The 19,908-nt window shown below is 47.7% G+C and overlaps 1 protein-coding gene across 5 annotated transcripts in view; it reads right to left on the reverse strand.

Annotated features, from left to right (window-relative positions):
* Positions 1-15,621: 15,621 nt before the first annotated feature.
* PPP6R2 (protein phosphatase 6 regulatory subunit 2) overlaps positions 15,622-19,908 on the reverse strand; it is a 98,524-nt gene continuing 94,237 nt past the window's right edge. For all 5 annotated transcript variants that reach the window (XM_066994421.1, XM_066994462.1, XM_066994532.1 and 2 more), the window contains 2 exons: positions 18,731-18,883; positions 15,622-17,277 (listed from right to left, as the gene is read on the reverse strand). In XM_066994421.1, coding sequence (XP_066850522.1) covers positions 17,226-17,277; positions 18,731-18,883 — 205 coding nt within the window. In that variant the 3' untranslated portion in view covers positions 15,622-17,225. The remainder of the gene's footprint in view (positions 17,278-18,730; positions 18,884-19,908) is intronic.

The following is a 19,908-nucleotide window of genomic DNA, read 5'->3' on the forward strand; positions in this document are numbered from 1 at the left end:
ATCCCCCCCCCACCCCATACGCACATTTGCAGCTGCGACTTTCAATTTGTTAAACGACCTTTTTTTTTTTTTTTTCTCCCCCCCCCATTTGCTGTCCATATGAAAGGGTTTTGTTTGTTTGTTTCTGTCCTCTTTCTTCACGTTGAAGGAACACAACTCCCTTTGTCTCAGGCTGGGCACACAGCTGGTTCAGGCCCTGTCCCCATCCCACTGACCGTCCCCGGGGTCCCCTCCAGCCCCAGGAGTGCGTTCGGAGGTTGAACCAGTTCCCGTTTCTCACACGCTGAAGCAACGGGCTGTCTCCAAGCAGCTCACGCTGCGGATGGATGAAGCACAGCACTGCTGAGGCATGCTGAAAACTGCCTTAAATCTACAGCAGCTGATGGAAACCAGTGAAGTTGAAGCAGACAGAAACCCAGCCCCAATGATGCCAGTTTGCAACCTCTCTATCATGCCTTGGTGAGACCAGGCAGTGCGTGGCCCCACACCTGGGGCTGCTCACCTTGGGTAACCAAAAAGCTTCATTACGCTGGATGGGAACAGTGACTTCACGCAACTGTCTCACTTAAACCTGCTCCTGGCTGCAGCCATCAAGATGGGGACCCCTTGGAAAAACCAGAGGGAACGAGAGAAGGCTTCATGCGACGACTCCATCTCAACGCCCGGAAACGGGGTCACCGGAGAACAAGCTACGGGGTGAGGCCCAGCCCTGCTCCACGTGCGTGCTGATGGCTGGCACAGCCTTTACCGGCAACAAGCACGGCTTTCTTCCTGGTGAAGACTTGAAAACTTTGTCACAAGGCTCCTTGGGATGGAGCTTTTTCTTACAACACAGCTATCAATCAGTCAACAACAAGGGACCGGCTGCACACAGAGCATTTGGCAAAGCTGCCAACAGCCACGGCACCCGGGGCGCTGCGGGTGGGTCGCCTGCTTGCAGGCCAGGCTGTGGCAAGGACTAAACCGGGGTGAGCAAGAGCGTGGCTGCAGTCAGGCTGTGCACTGGCCTCACCATCAGCCACGTCCCTGGTCACTGCCCCCAGTCCCTCCAGAGGTGACATCCAGAGCCCCAAATCCTGCCCTGTACCAGCTCCTGATGGGTGCCAGGTCACTCTCGCTCCAGTGGTGCAGATTAAAAGCGAAGCCTCGCCCCTCGTACAACGCTGCTGCTGCTTTTTCACCTCCTGAGACAGCGCAGGAGCAGGTACCGATGCGCTTTTACCTTCTCTCGCCCCCTTCGAGAGCAACAAACGCCTTCAAGCCCCGCTGCCCTGGCCGTGCCCTGAGCCCTGGCCACGGCTCCTGCCCGTGGGGGGTCCCACAGCCCTGGCGGGGGGCGGGGGTCCCACAGCCCCAGCGCTGCCCGCGCACAGCGGCCGGGCTGAGGCCGTGACGGCGCCTGGCTCCCGGGAGCAGCACGGCGGGGCTCAGTGTGTCCTGCAGGAATCCACCACTGGCACGTGAATTTTGAGCTTTTATTGATAGTTGGAATTTACAGCCTAAAACTGACAACATAGAGAGATGCAGACTTTTTTTTTCTTTTTCTTTTTTCTTTTTTTCTTTTTTTTCTTCTTTTTTACAAAAACAAAAACCAAAATAACCAAAAGCCACCAGCATCAGTTTTACAATATAAAAGTTTTGACAGTAGAGAGACTAAAGTACATCTGGAATTACTCAGAAAAATAAACAGGGAAAAAAGGCAGTAATTTAAAATTTGTCCCTCATATATACACATAGATACACAGACATTGCTTACAAAGACCCGGTTTCAACATTTAAGGGCAGTAGGCATCATGAGAAAAAAAGGCTCCCCTATGTCATTGCACTAAATTAATTCACCCAGTGGGGCACCCCCTCGCCACCCCCTCCCGATTCAGAGGAAAGGCCACTTGAAGCTAGGACTGAGCTCCCGCGTCCCCCGGGGGCTCGGCGAGGACCCTCCCGCACCAGCCCCAGCTCCGGGCAGCCGCTGCCTGGCACGTCCGCTACCACAGCCTCAGGACACCGTCTATGCAGGCAAGTATTTCTTATTGCTATACAGAGTGCATCTTACCTATCGTCAGCCACCATTTTATGGTTTGTTTAAAAGACGAAAAAAAAAAAAAAAGAAAAGAAAAAGAAGCATAGATTCAGCCCCTAACGCTTGTTTTTCCAGCCAGGCCATCGGGGCGCCCGCAAACCCAATGCGCGGCGAGCCTTTCCTCAGGGAAGCACTACAGCTGGGCTTTCCAACAGTGCTCAACAGGCAGATTTTTTTCAAGGAAACTTGGCTCTTCGGCCACCAAAACAAAACACCTGGAATTTTAGAAGAGCAGAAGAAAGTGGGCGCAGAGCTTTGCTGAAAATCAGGGCCCCTGTCTGGGCACGGAGCACTGCAGAGCCCGGCTCCCGAGCCCGCCACAGCCCCATCCACACCCCACAGCGCAATTCGCCCACCTTGGACCGGGCTGTGAGGGGTCCCAGGAGCCAGGAGGGCTTTGCCCTGCGTCCCGCCAGCCCTGGGACTCGGCGCCGAGCGGTGGTGACACCGGGACTGCCGCGGTGCCGGCTGCACGTTTTCCTCTCCCGAAATGAGCGGCCGCAGCAAGGCACATGCCCGGCCCCGCGCCCGGCCGCGGCTCCGCGGGGACGCTTGGATGGAGCTGCCCGGCCAGAGGCTCCTGGAGCCTTCCAGTTTTCTCCGAGTTAAGTAATTCTTTTTAAAAATATGTTTTGGATCACTTTTAGTTTAAACAAGCATTCCAGGTCCTCTGGCATTAGGTGGCAACTGGTGAACTTCCTAGGGTGGACGGGCCTTGAATAAGTGGTTTGTGCTAACAGTCAAAAAGCCAAACACCTCCAATTGTCTCACGTCTACCCTGCAGCCTAACGCCAAACCGAACGGAAACCGCCGGAGGTTATGGAAAACGCCCAGAAAAGCAACTCCAGGAGTTACAGGCAAGAGACCGTGGATCAAAATAAAGTGGCAAAGAATATTTAATATTCTGATTGCTTTAAATATGCCAAGTGCAAATTAACTGGTTAAACCATGGCGTCTTTTTGAGTTTGAAAAGGAAGTTTCTGTTTGTCTGAGCAGATACACCCTATAATAAAAAATATCATTAGAACCATGGATATTTTCATGTGCAATAATACATATTACCCACTCCAAGTATGTACATGTATGTATGCGTATACGTATGCACACACACACACACACACGTATATATATGATGACCGCCTTAAGCACTGCCAAGCTGATCTAGTGCCAATACTTGGGTTGTGTTAAAGAAAAGGTTTCCAAAATATCAGATCAAGAAAAAGGTTTCTATAAAACTTTACATTTCAACTGAAGCTGCTCATCTAAATTTTAAACACTGTCAAAACCCAGTCTGGATACAAAAGGCAAACACAGAAACAGACAAGGAACAAAAATTAAAAATCAACGACCTTAATTTCCATGAGCCTCGTTGAGAAAACACCAAAATGAGAAACCCTTGAGCATCTTTTTTTTTTCCGTCTGAAAATGTTCCTTTAACATAACTTCACCTACCTAGAGAAAACGGCAGCAAGGTACTTATAACTGTAGCAAAATAGTATGTTATCTTCAACTGAGAAACCCTAACGAGTCATTTAATTCTCAAATCTAAGCCCGGTGGAAGCGAGTCACGAGTGAATCCTGCCCTTCCAGAAACCTTCCTCCACGCGCCCAGTACCTTTTTTATTATTATTTGTACCAACGATTCCGGTGTTTTAGAAGGTGCACACTTACCCATCAAGAAATTAAATGCAAACCCGAAAGCTCTGAGAAAAATAGGTCTAAGGTGAAGAAATTTAGAAATATACACATATTTATACATATATAAATAGACCCTATGTACACGACAAACAAGAGGGCGAGAGAAGGAACCGAAGCCAGCCCTGTGTGAGCCCAGCGCCCCTGCCCCAGTCCCCGCGCCCCCGTCCTGCCCAGGCCCGCAGTGCCCACAGTCCCTGCAGCCCCCGCGGCCCCTGCGACCCCCCCCCGCCAGCTCTGCGCTGCCCTCGGCCACGCACAGCCTCCTGCACGCAGGGAAGGCGCTGACACCTCCAGGAGAATTTATCAAAAATACGTGAAAAACCTCTCAGGCACAGCAAGAAATGAAGGGTGCTCCCCGCGCCTCAACCTGCTCTGCGCACCACCACCAAGGCGGGCAGAACAATTTTCTCCCTTGTCCCCCCCCGACTGTTTCCATCCCCAGCCCTCAGACCCCTCGTCTCCAGCCCCGCGCCCGTGCCGCAGGTCACTCACGTCCTCACCCCAACCAGAGCCCAGGAGGGCGACGTGGACGCCCCGCGAGTGCTGCGACGTGGCCAACGCGCTGGCCGCGAATGCCCCGCGCACTGGCGCTGGCGCGTCCCCTGCAGCCCTTCCCTGGGCACCAAACGGCCGCGGGGTCACCCGGTGGCCCCGACGTTAAAGCTCTGCAGCAGAGGCGGATGCCGGGGGCGAGCGCCCCACCGAAGCCCCCGTCTCCATCACCTCCATCGCCGCACACAGCACCGCACAGCACCGTGCCCCCGGTGCTTGCAGGTGCCCCTGGGCCCAGCCACGCACCGTTGAGCCGGGGATTTCTGCCCCCATCCCCTTGGCATACCCGTCCCGGGGGGGCTCTGGCACAGCCAGCACAGTGCCCGGAGCCTCGGCAGCCGCGGGCGAGCAGCAGCCCCAAAAGCAGCCCCGCTCCCTCCCGCGCCCGTGCGCCCACAGCAGCCCCGACTCCTGGCGCCCCAGCTCGGGGCCTGGCTCCCTCTCCGCCGGCGTGAGGCCGTGGAGTCACCGGCTCCCACCGACGGTAACGACACACACACAGATCCTCACGGCACCACTGGCTCCGTGGCACGTTCAACAGCCAGAGCTAGGTCTAATTTCAGCCTGTTGCAATTTAACACAGAATGTTTGAGTATTTCCATTATTTTCAGTTATACTGATATTTTGCTGCCATTACAGGAATGAATAATCGTAAAATGGGAAAGCTTGTCGGCAGCTTTTCAAGTATTTCTCACTGTTTTACAGAAAAATTTCTTCTCATTTAAAAAACAAAATTCAGATGAGGAATATTTATATTTGATAAGGGGAAAATATTTACACGCCATATGGACAAATGAGTTTTTTATTTAAATTACACGTTAAATAATAAATATTTAATATTAAATATTATATTTAAACACAAAATTATGTATAACCAATTTCTTAGGAGCTTTTAAGCCTAGTTTCCCTAACACTTGGAGGACAAGTTCAATGCACGCTTTCTATGTGGGTATCAATAAAACATTCTGAATAGACACGAGGACGTCCATGAACTCACCCTTCCTGCTCCACGTTAAATGCTCTGCTGCACTAGCCTCCATCGCGTCATTTCTGTTCTCCTTTAGAAGAAGGACCCCGCTCTCCTTGCACAGCCCTGTCCCCGCAGGTAGCCCAGGGGCTGCTGGCAGGGGGTAACTTGGTGACTCGCAGCCCCTGCGCGAAGCAGCGCCCAAGTGGCACGGAGGAACTGCGACGGCGCCCACGCAGCCCCGCCGCCCAGACCCCACGTGCTAGAGGTGCTGGTGGTGGTGCCCCGGCTGTGGTTCCCGCACCACAACGGGGGGCAGAGCGCCCTCGGCCAGGACCTCAGGGCCACCTCGCGGGGCCGGCGCGTGCCGGGGGTGCGGTAGTGGCGTAAGCGGCTCCGAGGGCTGGGAGGCAGAGGAGGAGGGAGAGCACAATGAACAGAAATACCTTTTGTTGGGATCTGGATGGCTTTAAGGCACTCGGAACCACAACGGGGTATTTTAACACTACTGTTACTGCACGGGATCCTTCTGCTCATCACGTTCTCTTTCCCTTTACTTCGGGGTATCTGGAGATGAAAACTGACTCCAAAAATGATTCCAAAGCTGGAACGAGAAGAAATCACTCCTGAACTAAAATAAAGGCACTGGCGCTTTCATATCTGGAATTTTTATTGCTGATCATCGTTTTGCCCTAGAGATAACCAGACAGTTCACCCCCGTGAGGGCACTCAGTCATCAGCTGGAACGCGAGCGGGACGAGCTCTGCACCGGAGTGAGGACCGGGGTCGCGGCGAGAACACGACAGGGATGGAAACGGGAAGGAGACAAACCCGGTCCCTGCAGAACGGGCGATCCAGATATCCAAAAACCCCATGTGAGATTTTAGTCAGAACAGTGACTGTCAATGCTGGGTGCACACCCAGGTGCCACAAAGACAAAGTACTTGCTCACAAGGCGACGTGATGCTACCCCTCGTCTCCGGGCAGGCGGCCTCAGGGGAAGGCAGGCCAGGGGAGGGGGGTTTGTGGAGTTGTGGCGTAACACGTAAAGTTTGGAAGTGTTAGAAATGGGACAGGGAAGGGAAGGGAAGGGAAGGGAAGGGAAGGGAAGGGAAGGGAAGGGAAGGGAAGGGAAGGGAAGGGAAGGGAAGGGAAGGGAAGAGGGAAGAGGGAAGGGGAAGAGGAAGAGGGAAGGGAAGAGGGAAGAGGGAAGAGGGAAGAGGGAAGAGGGAAGAGGGAAGAGAAGAGAAAAGGAAGAGAAGAGAAGAGAAGAGAAGAGAAGAGAAGAGAAGAGAAGAGAAGAGAAGAGAAGAGAAGAGAAGAGAAGAGAAGAGAAGAGAAGAGAAGAGAAGAGAAGAGAAGAGAAGAGAAGAGAAGAGAAGAGAAGAGAAGAGAAGAGAAGAGAAGAGAAGAGAAGAGAAGAGAAGAGAAGAGAAGAGAAGAGAAGAAAGAGAAGAGAAGAGAAGAGAAGAGAAGAGAAGAGAAGAGAAGAGAAGAGAAGAGAAGAGAAGAGAAGAGAAGAGAAGAGAAGAGAAGAAGAGAAGAGAAGAGAAGAGAAGAGAAGAGAAGAGAAGAGAAGAGAAGAGAAGAGAAGAGAAGAGAAGAGAAGAGAAGAGAAGAGAAGAGAAGAGAAGAGAAGAGAAGAGAAGAGAAGAGAAGAGAAGAGAAGAGAGAAGAGAAGAGAAGAGAAGAGAAGAGAAGAGAAGAGAAGAGAAGAGAAGAGAAGAGAAGAGAAGAGAAGAGAAGAGGTCTCTATGCCAGCTAGGACTTGACAAGTGTCCGTAAGTGAGCACAAATTCCTTTTCTTAGTAAAGTTTCGGCAGGTACACTGACAGATATACTTTTTTTTTTTTTTCTTTTGAGGAAGAGGAGTTACTCAGCAGTTTACAAGGGAAATACTAGGAATGATGGGGCAGAATAAATGGAAATCAATTACACATTAATAGTACACACATCACGTCCAGAGAAGTTTCTGAAAAGGAAATGAAGTCCCCAGTGCTCTGAACTCTCCCACCCTGTGCTTTGCCCAATTTACTTTAAGAAAGAAGGAAAGAAAAGTCTGTTCAAAGTCTCAGGCAAAAAGAAAATGCTGCTTTGAAAATGATTGCAAAGATGATTTTTTACAAAGATACTCTTTCAAATCATGTAAAGGAACTCAACACTGACTTAACTATTACAATTCACTATGTTATTTAGTAAATACTCTTCTTTTAACTTCTAACATTTTCATGTAACATGCATATATTCAAGTGATCCTTATGTTACAGTCAACAATTTACATAGATTTATAGCATGAGGTAATTAATGGTTTTCTTTACGTTTTTTGTTTCTGAAAGAATAAGAACACAGAATTTTAAATTACACGTGATCAATGCACTTTAAGGCAAGTTTAGTGCCCTTTGTATTCTAACTGATACTGGCAAGTTTCAGGTATCTGGCAAACCCCCGACAGAGGACTCGGCCCTGCTCTGTAAGGTGCCACTGCAAACGAGCCCACTTTGCCTGCCGGGCGGTTTGAGCCAGGACAAAACGCGCTGCTGCGTACAGGCTGGTGTCGCCCGACCCCAGGAAAGAAAAGAGGCGATTTTCAACACAAAGTCCTTCCTTCAGATTGCCTCGGGAAGTCAGTCATAGCTTGGTGTTTAAGTATGAACATGAGATGAGCGGTAAAAGAGAGAAAGTTTCAGTGCAAAATCACTGCTACCAACCGCCGCGGGTGCCAGCTCCGGGCTTCCAGCAGCAGAGCAGCACGACTTCCCTTTCAGGTAACCTCAAGTGCAACTACGTACCACAGATGATTTTTCAACACACGTTTCGCACACGAAAGCACGTGCGGATGCAGGGCGCCCGGAGCTCCAGCCGCGAGGACGTGAGCAGGAGCTGTCGGCGAGGGCCGCCCGCGGGGCGGTCACACCACGCAGGTGCCCGCAGGCTCGGGCGCAACGCCCAGCTTCCTGGCAAAGTACTTCAGCGGGCTGACTAACGAACGAGAAACAGTTTCAAGCCGTACACAACGAGAAGGTTTCGATCGACGTCTGCTGTGCCTCTAGCTAGCTCTGTTCCGAGTTGAGCTCCGTGAATGCCTGAGCCGAGGAGATGCTCCTGCAGGCCCCGGCAGCGGCGTGCTGTCCTGCAGAAGACGGGGTCACTCAACACCCACCCACAGCGGGAAATTCTCTACAGCGTGTCTAGCATTTCTAGAAAGTTTTGAAAAACTAGCTATGAGCATCAAAATTACGCGATAAAAGATTTTCAATAGCTTATATCTGTCCAAACCGTTTGAGAAAATAAAAAATAGATGGGGAAGAATCTGTCCTTTACAAAAGCCCCACAGCTCCGTGGGGAGAAAAAGGATTTTTCTCCCCTGATCAGCATCAAATATAAAAATACATTTTACACATAGGCATATTTCACTAACATTTTTATACTTAAGTTGTGAAAGGTGACAGATAACAGTCACTAGGAAATACAGTTAATTTTTGTACAAAAATTAATAGGGAGGTTGGACTGGTCACCACAATGCCCTTCTAGTAATGAGGTAAGTGAGTTTCAGATGAAATAAGCTAACATACAGGAGCCAAATTGTTTATTTTCTGCATTTCAATTTGTCAAAGTTTATGTGTAAATGTCCACAGAAAATGCCTGCTTAGGTTTACTAGAAACGTCACATCAGATGGAATTTTGTCAGTAGCTACCACGGAGGGAAACCGCTACGCAAACATCGCTTTCTCTCCTCAGACAAAACCTGCATTCTCTACAAATTCAGAAACTTTAGCCATTATGAAATCAACAAGAATGGCATCAAACCCAAAGAATCTCAATTTTTCATTGAAATAAATTGTAAAAATGGTCTAATACATTTTATCTACTTCCAGAGGTGTCCATTTCTGCTAAGACCTATAAAAATGATGCATAATTCTGGAGATCAGCTAAGGCACTGTCCATAATTAAACTTACAACGCACAGTTCCCCTGACCAGAAGGATTTTTTTGCAAGTTTTCAGGCAGAGGTAAAATGACTACTTCTAACTTCATCCCAAGTGACTTTAAAATTCAGTATCAATGGAAATGATGTACTTACAGCTCACAATGCCCAGCTCTGAGATATGGCACTCTGTTTTGATTCACTGAACGTACTGGTGCAACCTCAGAAAATCGTATTTAAGATTCAAGAAATTGTATTTAATATTAAATGCCTCCTTCTAAGATTCAGTTAGCTACAGGCGGGTTTAGGTTGTTTTACTGTTCAGAAAACAATTTTTACTTTGAACAATGTAGGCATCTTTGAACTACCAAAAAACAAAACAAAACAAAACAAGCACTTTGACAAGAAGACACATTTCTTAAGAAAAGGGGGAAATACAGACACATCCAGGGAATCCAGCCCACCCCAGCAGGTGACAGCACCACTCACAGAACACAGAGCCCCCCTCCCTCCCCCCGGTGCCACGCGCCAGCAGCAGGGCGCTCTGATCAGCTCAACGCACCGACACGCGACTCGAGCTCCAGCTCCTGAACGTACGTGCTCTGAAGGGGGCTGACCGAAAAAGAAAAGGTACGGAGCACACGTGCAAAGCGCTACTAACTCAAACCTCAGTGCAGCAAAGGAAAAAATCCTGCTGCAACCTGATTAAATAAGCAACTGAATCCAATACAGAACAGCTACAGATAAATACGTAAGCCCCAGCCTTTTGAAGATATACACTGCTGCACTGCCAATACGCTCGATAGCCTCAAAGCCAAGGGTTTTCTTTAATTAGCTTTCAGAGAGCCTTCAGCTCTTCACTGCCCATGTTGCTGTTAAAAAGAAAGACTAAATGCTTCCACGGCGAGCTTTCACTGTATTCCATGAAGCCATGCTACGGAGTACACAGTGGTTTGACAAGGCAGAAACAAATCCTTTTGCACGCTGATTAAGGAAACCATGCAAGTTAGGACAAGACTAGAAAAGAAAGAAGCAGTAACACGGTATTTGTCAGGAAGCCAGAAGCTAACAGTGACGAGGAATGTGTTCTGCAGTGGAAGTGACAGCTTTTCTCAGGCCACTCTGAAGCGTTCAGCTTCATCAGTTCACAGTTACGCAGCTCCTGTGACTTTCCTGTGCACAGCACGGAACGTAGCGAGGCCTCGTTTAAGCCACTTAACAGCAAGCCCTGGCCTGGCATGACATCGTCAAGAGGGACACAAGCAGAGCTCCCTATTTTTCTTCAGTTCTTTCCTAGGCAACACACTTCTTCTTTATTTATTTTAAACTAAAGCCCCCATCCCACACAATCTGAACAGAAAGCTGTAAGATTTTCTCAGAACAAGGGAGAATTTTTGGTTGTTTTTAATGGGCCGTAATGTTCAAACCAGAGAAAAACTCTACTGCCTCACAGGCCAACAGCTATCCCCCTAAATCCTGAACCTGCGTAATACCACTCGGCCCTGTCAATGATCTGCCCTAGTGAGGGCTCTTCCCTAACACCAAGGGACTGGGACGAGACGAAGAATTTCACTTCTGGGAGAACCATCTAAAAATCTTGTTTTACAGCTGGGATCGGCAAAAGAGCGTGTAAGTGCATTACGCTTGCCTTGCGAGAGCTTGCAACCGGAGATACAGGTACTTTTCAAACAGCAAAGTTCGTGGTAGAGTAGGACTTCAGAGAGAACTGAATCATGGTTAAAAAAAAAAAAAGTAATAAAAATTAACATGCTGTTGTAAACAGCAGGTCTAGTTTTATCTCTTTTTTTGCAACGGCATCAAAACCTCTTATAACAACAAAATCAACTGCTTACAGAAACAAAATCACTGTTTATAAACTGTTTATAAGTTTGACTGTTTACAAATTTGTATGTTTTGAACATGGTTCCGGGTGAGATCACCGCTTTGGGAAAAGCAAGTGGAAAAAAACCTTACTCTTTAAATGACTGAAAATTGCAGTACAAGTTACTAAATAGTATCAAAAAAGTCAAAAATTACATTGCCAAAATATCAGATGATCTTATTCATCATGAATAATTAGCCTGGCAGCCAGGGTGCAGGACTAGTCTCGCGCAGTCCCAGGGGACATCAAACTGCACGGTCACTCTGGAGTACTTGCAGGGACTTGCGGCACCTCCTCCACCACGACTGGCACAGCACTTTGGTCTTTCCCAACGTCTGCAGAAATAAGGGCACTCTGCCACACAGCAGCTGCTTCCCCCGTGAGACAAAATGAACGACCGAAGAAAAGGGGGCTCCTTCAGCTTTGTTCTGATTATCACTACACTGAGACGGTGCTTAGCGCTACAGGAGGTGAAACCTGAAAAACCTTATCACTAAACTACTACTCAAGAGAGTTAAGTGTGTCAGAAAATAAGTGCAAACAAAGGGGAAAAGGCAAGAAGCCCCATCACGGGGCTGCAGAGCCCCAGCTGGGCGCCCGTGGCGCTTCGTGGTGGGACGGGGTGAGCCGAGGCTGAGAGGCGACGGAGCCAGGTCCCCGGCGCACACCCCCAGCGCCTGGCAGTGAGCTCTCCTGCTGTGTTAGGTCGTGCCACTGATAAATACCGATTTCAGTTACAGCTCGCCGGCTCATTTTGTAGAAATGATTTTGAGACGTCAGTGAACAACAACAAAGCCCCCTTAAAATTCCTCCCTTAGATATGCATTGATGAACAACCCTTAGTGCCCACACACACGGTGCGGCACACCCAGCGCCTTTCACCAGCAATAGGTAGCTGAGGTTCCACTGTTGTTGGGTTTTGCTTTTTAGTTTGTGCGCCCACTGGTTTTCCATTCTGCTTGCCAGCTGCAGATCTGTAAAAGGTAATGAGAGCAACGAAACCTTGGGACACTCAAGAAATTTATTTCAGTCTTTGCTGAGGACATGTCATCCAGATGAACAGCTGGGATCTCGTCTGCCTTTACTCTTACAACTTAAGAGAAGAATCAATAAATTATATATTTGTGTAAGAAAATGTTGTTAGAAGACTGGTGAAACTGTTCAACAAACTGCGATCCTGTTCCTTCATTTGATCCCTTTCCTGCAGACTATCTTACTCAAACTTTCATTTTGAGCCGGTGCACATGCTCCTGTGTGGATACAGTGTTAGAGAGGACCTCATCTCTTTGGGACAGCAAGGGAATTCAAAACCCACAAACCCAACAACAAACCCCCACCTCGGTCTGAAGAGGGTACCTAGCACCAGCCTGCTTTGTAGCTCTGTTTTCCACTCACCTGGCATTAAAAGCCTGTAGTGAGCAGCACAACAGAATTTAAATAGGTCTGCTTCAAAAGAAAAAAAAATTATATCATCCAAGTTTTTATCTATCAGATCATGTCTTATGGCTCCAAACTTGTTATGCTTGACCTTCCTGCAGCAGAGGGTTTTTTCTGATTGCAAGTCCCTACAGCTGTGCCCCCTGCTCCCCTGCCCCCCAAGTTTCATACCCAGGTACTGAACACAGAAGTCTGGATGCCTGAAAGCAGTCACCTGATGTGACCCTGACAGTACTCCTGAATGGCCAGGTCACCCAAAGGGACGTGGTTTTTCCCACAACCCAACCAACTGGAGAGAAACATGTCACAATTCAAGAATTACTTAGTGTTGGCTGACCTGACCACTTTTTAACTGCAGAAAACACCTCCTCCTCTCGCGATGTGAACACCTGTGGGCAATGCTCTGCAGCAGCAGGAGCACCAGGAGCAACACCAGGGATCGCTGCACACGTGGCCACTCTCCTGCAAGCCGCTGCATCAACACCTAGCTGGGCGAAATCACGGAACCCCAGCTGGCTAGAAGCACTGAATGCTTGAGCAGAAGCACGGGACCAAGGCGTGCCCTGCTGGTTCTGGGCTCGTACAATGACTGTTTGTCTATGACTTGCTATTGATCATGTACCTTTACATACACATAAATTCAGGCTCACTGTGCTCCAAGTCTCTGCTTCACCAGGTTTCTTACAATATCCAACTGTGTGTGTATAAATATACATGGAATAATACATATTGCAAATATATATCTATATACACACTCATCAGTATACATATTCAAAACTAAAATTATATATACCATATAGATATGGACAGATTCAAAATACTGCACATAAATGAGGAAGGACAGTGCTAAATACAACTTCTGTTTAGTCTTCATTGCCTTCTGACCAAGTATCTTAGCATAAGTTGATGGTTTTTTAAAGGATACAGCTGGGTTACATCAATCCATTTTGGAAGACAGCATGTCCTGCTCCGACCCTGAGTGACAGCCCTTCCCTTACTGCCTACTCAGTGAGAAGGTAACACGCCTCTCCTGGGAACAACCGCCACGGACACAGTGCTGGACTGCGCTGAGGAAGGGTTCACCCAGCTGCTGCCACGTCCCTGAACGTTGTGTCTTAAGGTCACCTGAAAACAGAAGAGCAGTCAGACCGCCCAGCTGCCACGCAGCTTTGGCACGCGTCTGGAACAGCGAGCAAGAAAGCTCAGACAGCAATGAGGACCGAGAGAGGCAGTGGGAACCCTCAGCCTGTACACAAACATTGCGACTCGAGATCCACGAGAAGCTCCAATTCACAGAGAGAAAGAATTTCATGCCCAGTTTACCTACAAAAACCACTTGAGCCACGTGAGGAAGCCATCATCTGACTCTGGACCTGGTCTGAGCTTCAGACTCCAAGATACCAGGGGTCAGAAACTCTTCCTAGATCAGTTTGTCGGCTGGTGTGAAGAACAATCCTATGGTACCAATGAGGTATAGTTCAGAGCTTAAATCCCAAATGTGGAGGAATCACACCCCCCCGTCACAAAAGCAAGAGACCTTATGCATTTCTACAGTCTTTTTAACTATGGGTAAATTGTCTTTTCACATAAGTAACTGGACACAAGCAATCAAGTTAATGAACTTAGATAACGATCCCCTCAGTAACTACACTATACTTTTAGATCTGCTTACTGGGAAGCTTGTAAATGTATCATTAAAGCTTTCGTTTAAATTTATAGAGTCAAAGCCAACAGATAATGAACAACAAGTTGAGAATATGCAACACAAGGCACAGACAGACATGTCCTTGCATATCCTTCTGAAACATTGTAGGATGTTATTGCTGCCAGCTGTTCGGTACCACTTTACAGGTGGAGGTTACTGCTCCCGAAACCAAGGCATCACGGACAGGTCACGTAGGGACAACGAACCAGTGTTCTTGCAGCATCAGCCAGCATGATGATTTAAGGTAACCCCGGTCTATGACAATCTAACGCAAAGATCATTTGTAAGTCTAACAAGGTAGCTGAATATGTATCAAGCCATGAGAAAGATCAAATTGTGCCTGCTATCGGCAGTCCTGAACAGACCTGGTCATAGCTGTAACACGGTGGAGCCCGCAAGCACTACAGTCAAGAAGAGTGAACGAGAAGAGACTGGAAAAGAACTACTGTCATCACCCGGTATTTACTGGGACTGAAGCCCAGCCACGGTCTTCAATCAGCTGCTGGAATCAGTTGCACTGATGCTGTCTGTATTTGATGAATGATTTTTCATAGTCTCACTTTTGGGTGTTTAAAGAACGCCCTACAGAGAACCTGATTTTCAGAAAATCTCTAGCACCAATCCTCTGAAAATTAAGACTTTAACGTGTCTCCAATTAGGAACTCAAAACTACTAATCGCTTCTGAAAATCCGGGCTAAGAGTGGGACTGATCTCTAAATAGCAAGCGGGGTAACCAAAGCAGAAAGTGAGATTTCTCCTTCTAGCACAATGTATCTTTAAATTATTTATTTTAAATTACAAGGAGGGAGTGAGAAGACTTCCAGAACAACAGTACTGTGCCATGAAAGCACCTGCTTACCAAGTAATTGCAGCTGAGAGAAATCACAGCTATGTCAGCAGCATACAAGTGGCCCACAACCCCAGCACGCAACTTCAAAGATGCACAGAGTAATCTCATCCTGCTTTCTGCGCTCTAATCTCCATAGCTGGCATTCTAACAAATCAAATCCTCAACCTTCCCTAAGAGCGAAAATGGAAATATGTAATCCTTGGGCATATGACAGCCTCGTGCTGCGGGTACGTCACCGTCGGATACTGATCCAGCAGAACAGACTGACTCTAACAGCGAAAACGTTTTGTTCATCTCACTCCCCCCCACACACCACCTCTCAACACAGTTAAGAAATTTTCATATGCACTACATACATATCACAGTTAAAAATAAAGTATTTTTTTAAAAGACTGAAGTTTGGCTAGGATGCCTTTGCTCATAACAACAGATCTGTGTGAGGTACTTTTTCATACTCACAGGGTAAAGTCCCTCGTTATGCACAAGTGAGAATATATCAGAAAATAAGCTATTTGGCTACCTATGTGTCAAGCTTCATGCTTTTATTCCAAAGTGAATGATTTTCCAGCTTAGATCTTGGACTAATAAAATAAGCGGCATTTAACATTTGACAGGTGGATTTCAGCATACAGCTTACACACAAAAGCAGGCCCAGCTCTGTATCTAGTCTAGGGGTAGAGAACGAGCACTGGTGACGGCGATCTGCTGTTACCAGCCCGAGCCTGGTTCTGCACGTGGCCCAACATCTACACCCGTATGATCTACGTGCACAAGTCCAGTCTGGGAACAAGCTCAATGCAGAGACCAGCACAAACCAGTGCAGACCTGTGTCTGAAACTGGTACAGTCTTTACAGGAGTAGGTCCTTCAGCCTGTGCAGAAGATCCTGTGTTCCAGGGTCAAGTACACATCTTTAACTGACCTTGCTCCCAGGCAGTTTGAAGCGCAGTCCGTTTCTCCATACTGTCTTACTCTACCATCCCAGGGCAGCGGCATGTCCCCCCCAACCTCTCCATGCCCGACTGCCTGGGGGTAAGGAACAGCAGGAGTCCTGTGCTGGGGCCGTTTCACTCTCCAATGTTGTCACTAGGTACAAAGTGCAAAAGTGTTGCTGTTCCTGCATCCATTAAAAACTTTAAAAACAGAACAAAACAAACAGAAAAGGATTTCCATAATAATTTGAAAATACATTAGTCTCCAAAAAGCCAGCAAACACCTGATAACCTGTTTGTGCCATATCTGCTCTTGTTCCTGCATGGCAGCAGTCCAGTGGATCATTATCCTCTCAGCTGGCAAACAACATGCTACCTTCTTTGCATACTCTGCAGCCAACTGAGGACGACATCCGGGAAGTTGAGTTTTGATGGCTCGGACAGAAGAGGCCAATTGCTAAACGACCCAAGATCCTGCAGTGAACTGTCCCATCTCCCGAGAGAGAGCACTGAGCAATTCACTGGAATGCAGAGACTTCCCGCTTCTCAAGACGGTTCAGCATTACGGTAAGTTAGCTACCTGGCCTCTGGCTTGGGATGATGTCAATGATTTCCCTCCCACCCCACAAAAATGTAAAATAAAATCCCTCCCTGCCTCATCCCATTTAAAGTGTTTGCATCTTTTCCTCCTATGAAATGTTTCTGATAAGGCTTTATTGCTATACAAAAGCGGTGCAAATGCTGCCCAAAGACAGCTCCATCAGGAACTTTGGTCACACGACTGCGGGACTCCTGTGCACTGTCCAAGTCCCAGCGTTAGACCTGCTACCTTTCTGAAGAGAAGCTGAATACTGTGTGCAATAACACTAAGAAAATAGGACTGAACCCCAAATACAAAACAAAAACAAGGGAGAGAGGGAAGGGGACAAGGAACTAAAATTAGGCAGAAGGCTTGCTTGGGAAGAACCCCATCATTCCTGTGATGACTAACTGATCAATGCTACATTTAGACAATGCAAGTGTCTTTCAGAACAGATTGTTGGTGTTGAAACTGCATGTCTGGTCCTGAATGCCAGCTCTCTCATCAATGCAGCATTTATTAAAAAATAAAATTAAAATGAAAAAAAAAAAATTGACAAATTGCATCACCAGGTAGCAGCCTGGCCTGGATCACACACGTCCCATTGCATCTGTTTCATCAAGCGGGGCCATTTAATGTGGCTTCAGCACAGGGCAAGACTTCTTCTTTCCTAAAGACAAAGCCAAAGAGTAATATTAGAGAAATACAGCTACTGAATCATACTCACCCCTAAAGCTTACTTTCATCCTGGTTGTGTACTTTCCTCTGCAGTAGTATCTGAGCCATCCCTCCTCTATTTTTGTTTCTTCTACCTGCTAAAACATTATTAGCTTTCCTAGTCAGAACCTCTTCCGAATCTTTTACCAAATACATTTAGAAATCAAAACAGAAACCAAGAAGTCCACTTTGCTGATTGCACAACATCAATTAATGCGCTGAACGAAGTTTGGAACACACGCAACCGTGTCCCGAGAGCACCTCGGCACTCACCCCTGCCCGCGGCACGCAGCACCGGGCCTCGTGCCCTGCTGGCACAGACCTGCTGCCTTGGCTCCCTGGCGTGTTCCAGGACTAGGATGTGCATGGCCACTGCTGGATGGGGTCCTGTGGGACCAGGCACCTTGCCTGTGGGGATTCTGTCCCTGCCTCGCTGTCACCCTCAGCTCCGCGCGGACGTCCCCCTGCCTGCTGGTGCGCTCATGGCCCTGGCAGCACCTGAGCGGGGTGGTGAGCAACCACCCGATGGGATCACCGGCTTCCTCCCAGGCGTGTGTTAAACTACCACTAGAATTTGTGTGATTCTGGTTGCAAACTGCAGATTCAAAAGCTACACAGAAGCTGTACAGGGGAGATGTAATAACCAATACTGCTGATATCCACAGCAGATGTTAATGGAGTTCAGTGAATCGCTGAATGAAGCTCAAGGCAGTTGTTAGAACGTCCTCCTCTCACCACAAATATCTAACAGAAGATATAATTGTAGGATGGCCCAGATGTCTCGCTTCAGCTAAGCACCATCACCTGAGATTGAACCTATCGGCAAGTTTGTCCCAGGAGGGATGAGCCATACCAGAGAGGATGCGCTGGTTCAAGACGAGCAGGAGCACCTCCTTAATGTTACACAGCTCTCTGGCCAAAAACAGGAGCCACAGCAGAGCTACGAGGGTGACAGCACTAGTTGCTCAGAATGATTGGTTTCCATATTTAAAAAAAGACCTAAACAGTCACAGTCACAATGATTATGAAATAATTTCTCCTCTAGATTCCTTCCAGTTTCAGTTAACAAAACACATTCCGAAATTTCCTCATACCATTTTAATTGTAAATGTCTATACAGTCACCTGAACAAACCAACCTGAATAATTGCTGTGTGAGGAAGAAATGAGAAGTCTATTATTCTAACGTAACAGATGATTTGGTAGAGCCTGTAGGAAACAAAGTTGCACGCAGTACGCCGCAGGAACAGCTCTGCACTCCCAGCAGTATAATGCACCCCAAGACACTCAGATGTACTCAGTGTGCAACACCGACCACACACTAGTGGTAGAATAACCACATTCAGTGACAAAGTAAAAATCAACTCTCCGGCGCAGGCAAGTAAAGGAGAATTTTGGCCAGCTCACCTGTCTTTTGTGGCTGTTTCTGTGACAGCTGTAACAGCCGCTGTGTTCTGGTGTTCCTCCGGGTGCTGGGCCATGTTGTTCAGTGGTTTGGACGCTTTTGTCGTTCCGATGTCCGTGATGGCCAGCTTATCAATAACCATGCAGTCTGCATCACTGTGTGGGGAGAAGTCAAGTTCATGTTAAAATGCCAATTAATGGGGCTTAAATTCCTACAGAAAAAATGTATATTCCTCCTCCTCTCCTAGCACAGGCCACACAATTCTCATAAAGAAGTAAGAACTGAAAAGAAATGGGAATTAAAAGCCTTATATGTGTACTGGAGGAGGAACAGTAGCTCCTCAAGAAAGACATTCTCGTTTCCTGCAGCAAAATTGGTCCGAGGAGTTTTCAACTTATCCCCCCTGCCTGCAAACAAGACACTCTGTCACCCTCTGCAGCTACCTCTGGTGCACCTTCCTATGAATGACACAGAAAACAAACCGTAGAAAGGATGCAAACGTGAAGTACGTTCAGCCACAACTGTGCAAGTTTAGAAGGTCCAGAAAATCACGGTCACTCCAGGGAGAAATAAACCAACATCACGCTGCTTACCTGGACGTGGCTCTGACTACCACCGCCACCGCCGTTCACCTTCCCTGGAGCTGCCCTCCGCTACCCACCACCAGCAGGCGATTCTGCGAGCTCGTGGCTCTTTGAGCTCCTGGTTCTGGCAAAGCACGTTCCTGACCTAGCACAGGCGCCTATCCTGCTGCAATCTGTGCGCGTTTACAGAGAGGCAACTGGCATTTCTGTGTGCACTCAGAAAGGACTTAAGTTGAAGTACAGAACCTAAAGCTGAGGAAGACAAAAAACTCGCTGGGTGCTCACGAGTGGTACCCTCGGAAGCCAACCACAGTCAAACTGACTTGCTTTCAGTAACACATACGATGACAGATCCCCACGCTTGAGGGGTAACATTTCCAATGACGTCTCACTACAACAGAACAGAAGCTCAAATCCTGAAAAATAAACAACCTGCTAGCACAAAACCTCCAAAACAGCTACGTTTGTATTAAGAAGACTGGCATTTCTGACGGGAGAAGTGATTTCTGTGAACATTGTTATTTTTTGCCTTCTAAGGCAGAGGAAAGTTTTGCCTGTGAATCATCTTCCACACAATTTCAACCCAGTCAAGAAAA

Source organism: Anser cygnoides, chromosome 1 (genome assembly GCF_040182565.1).
Source record: "Anser cygnoides isolate HZ-2024a breed goose chromosome 1, Taihu_goose_T2T_genome, whole genome shotgun sequence".
NCBI lineage: Eukaryota > Metazoa > Chordata > Aves > Anseriformes > Anatidae > Anser > Anser cygnoides.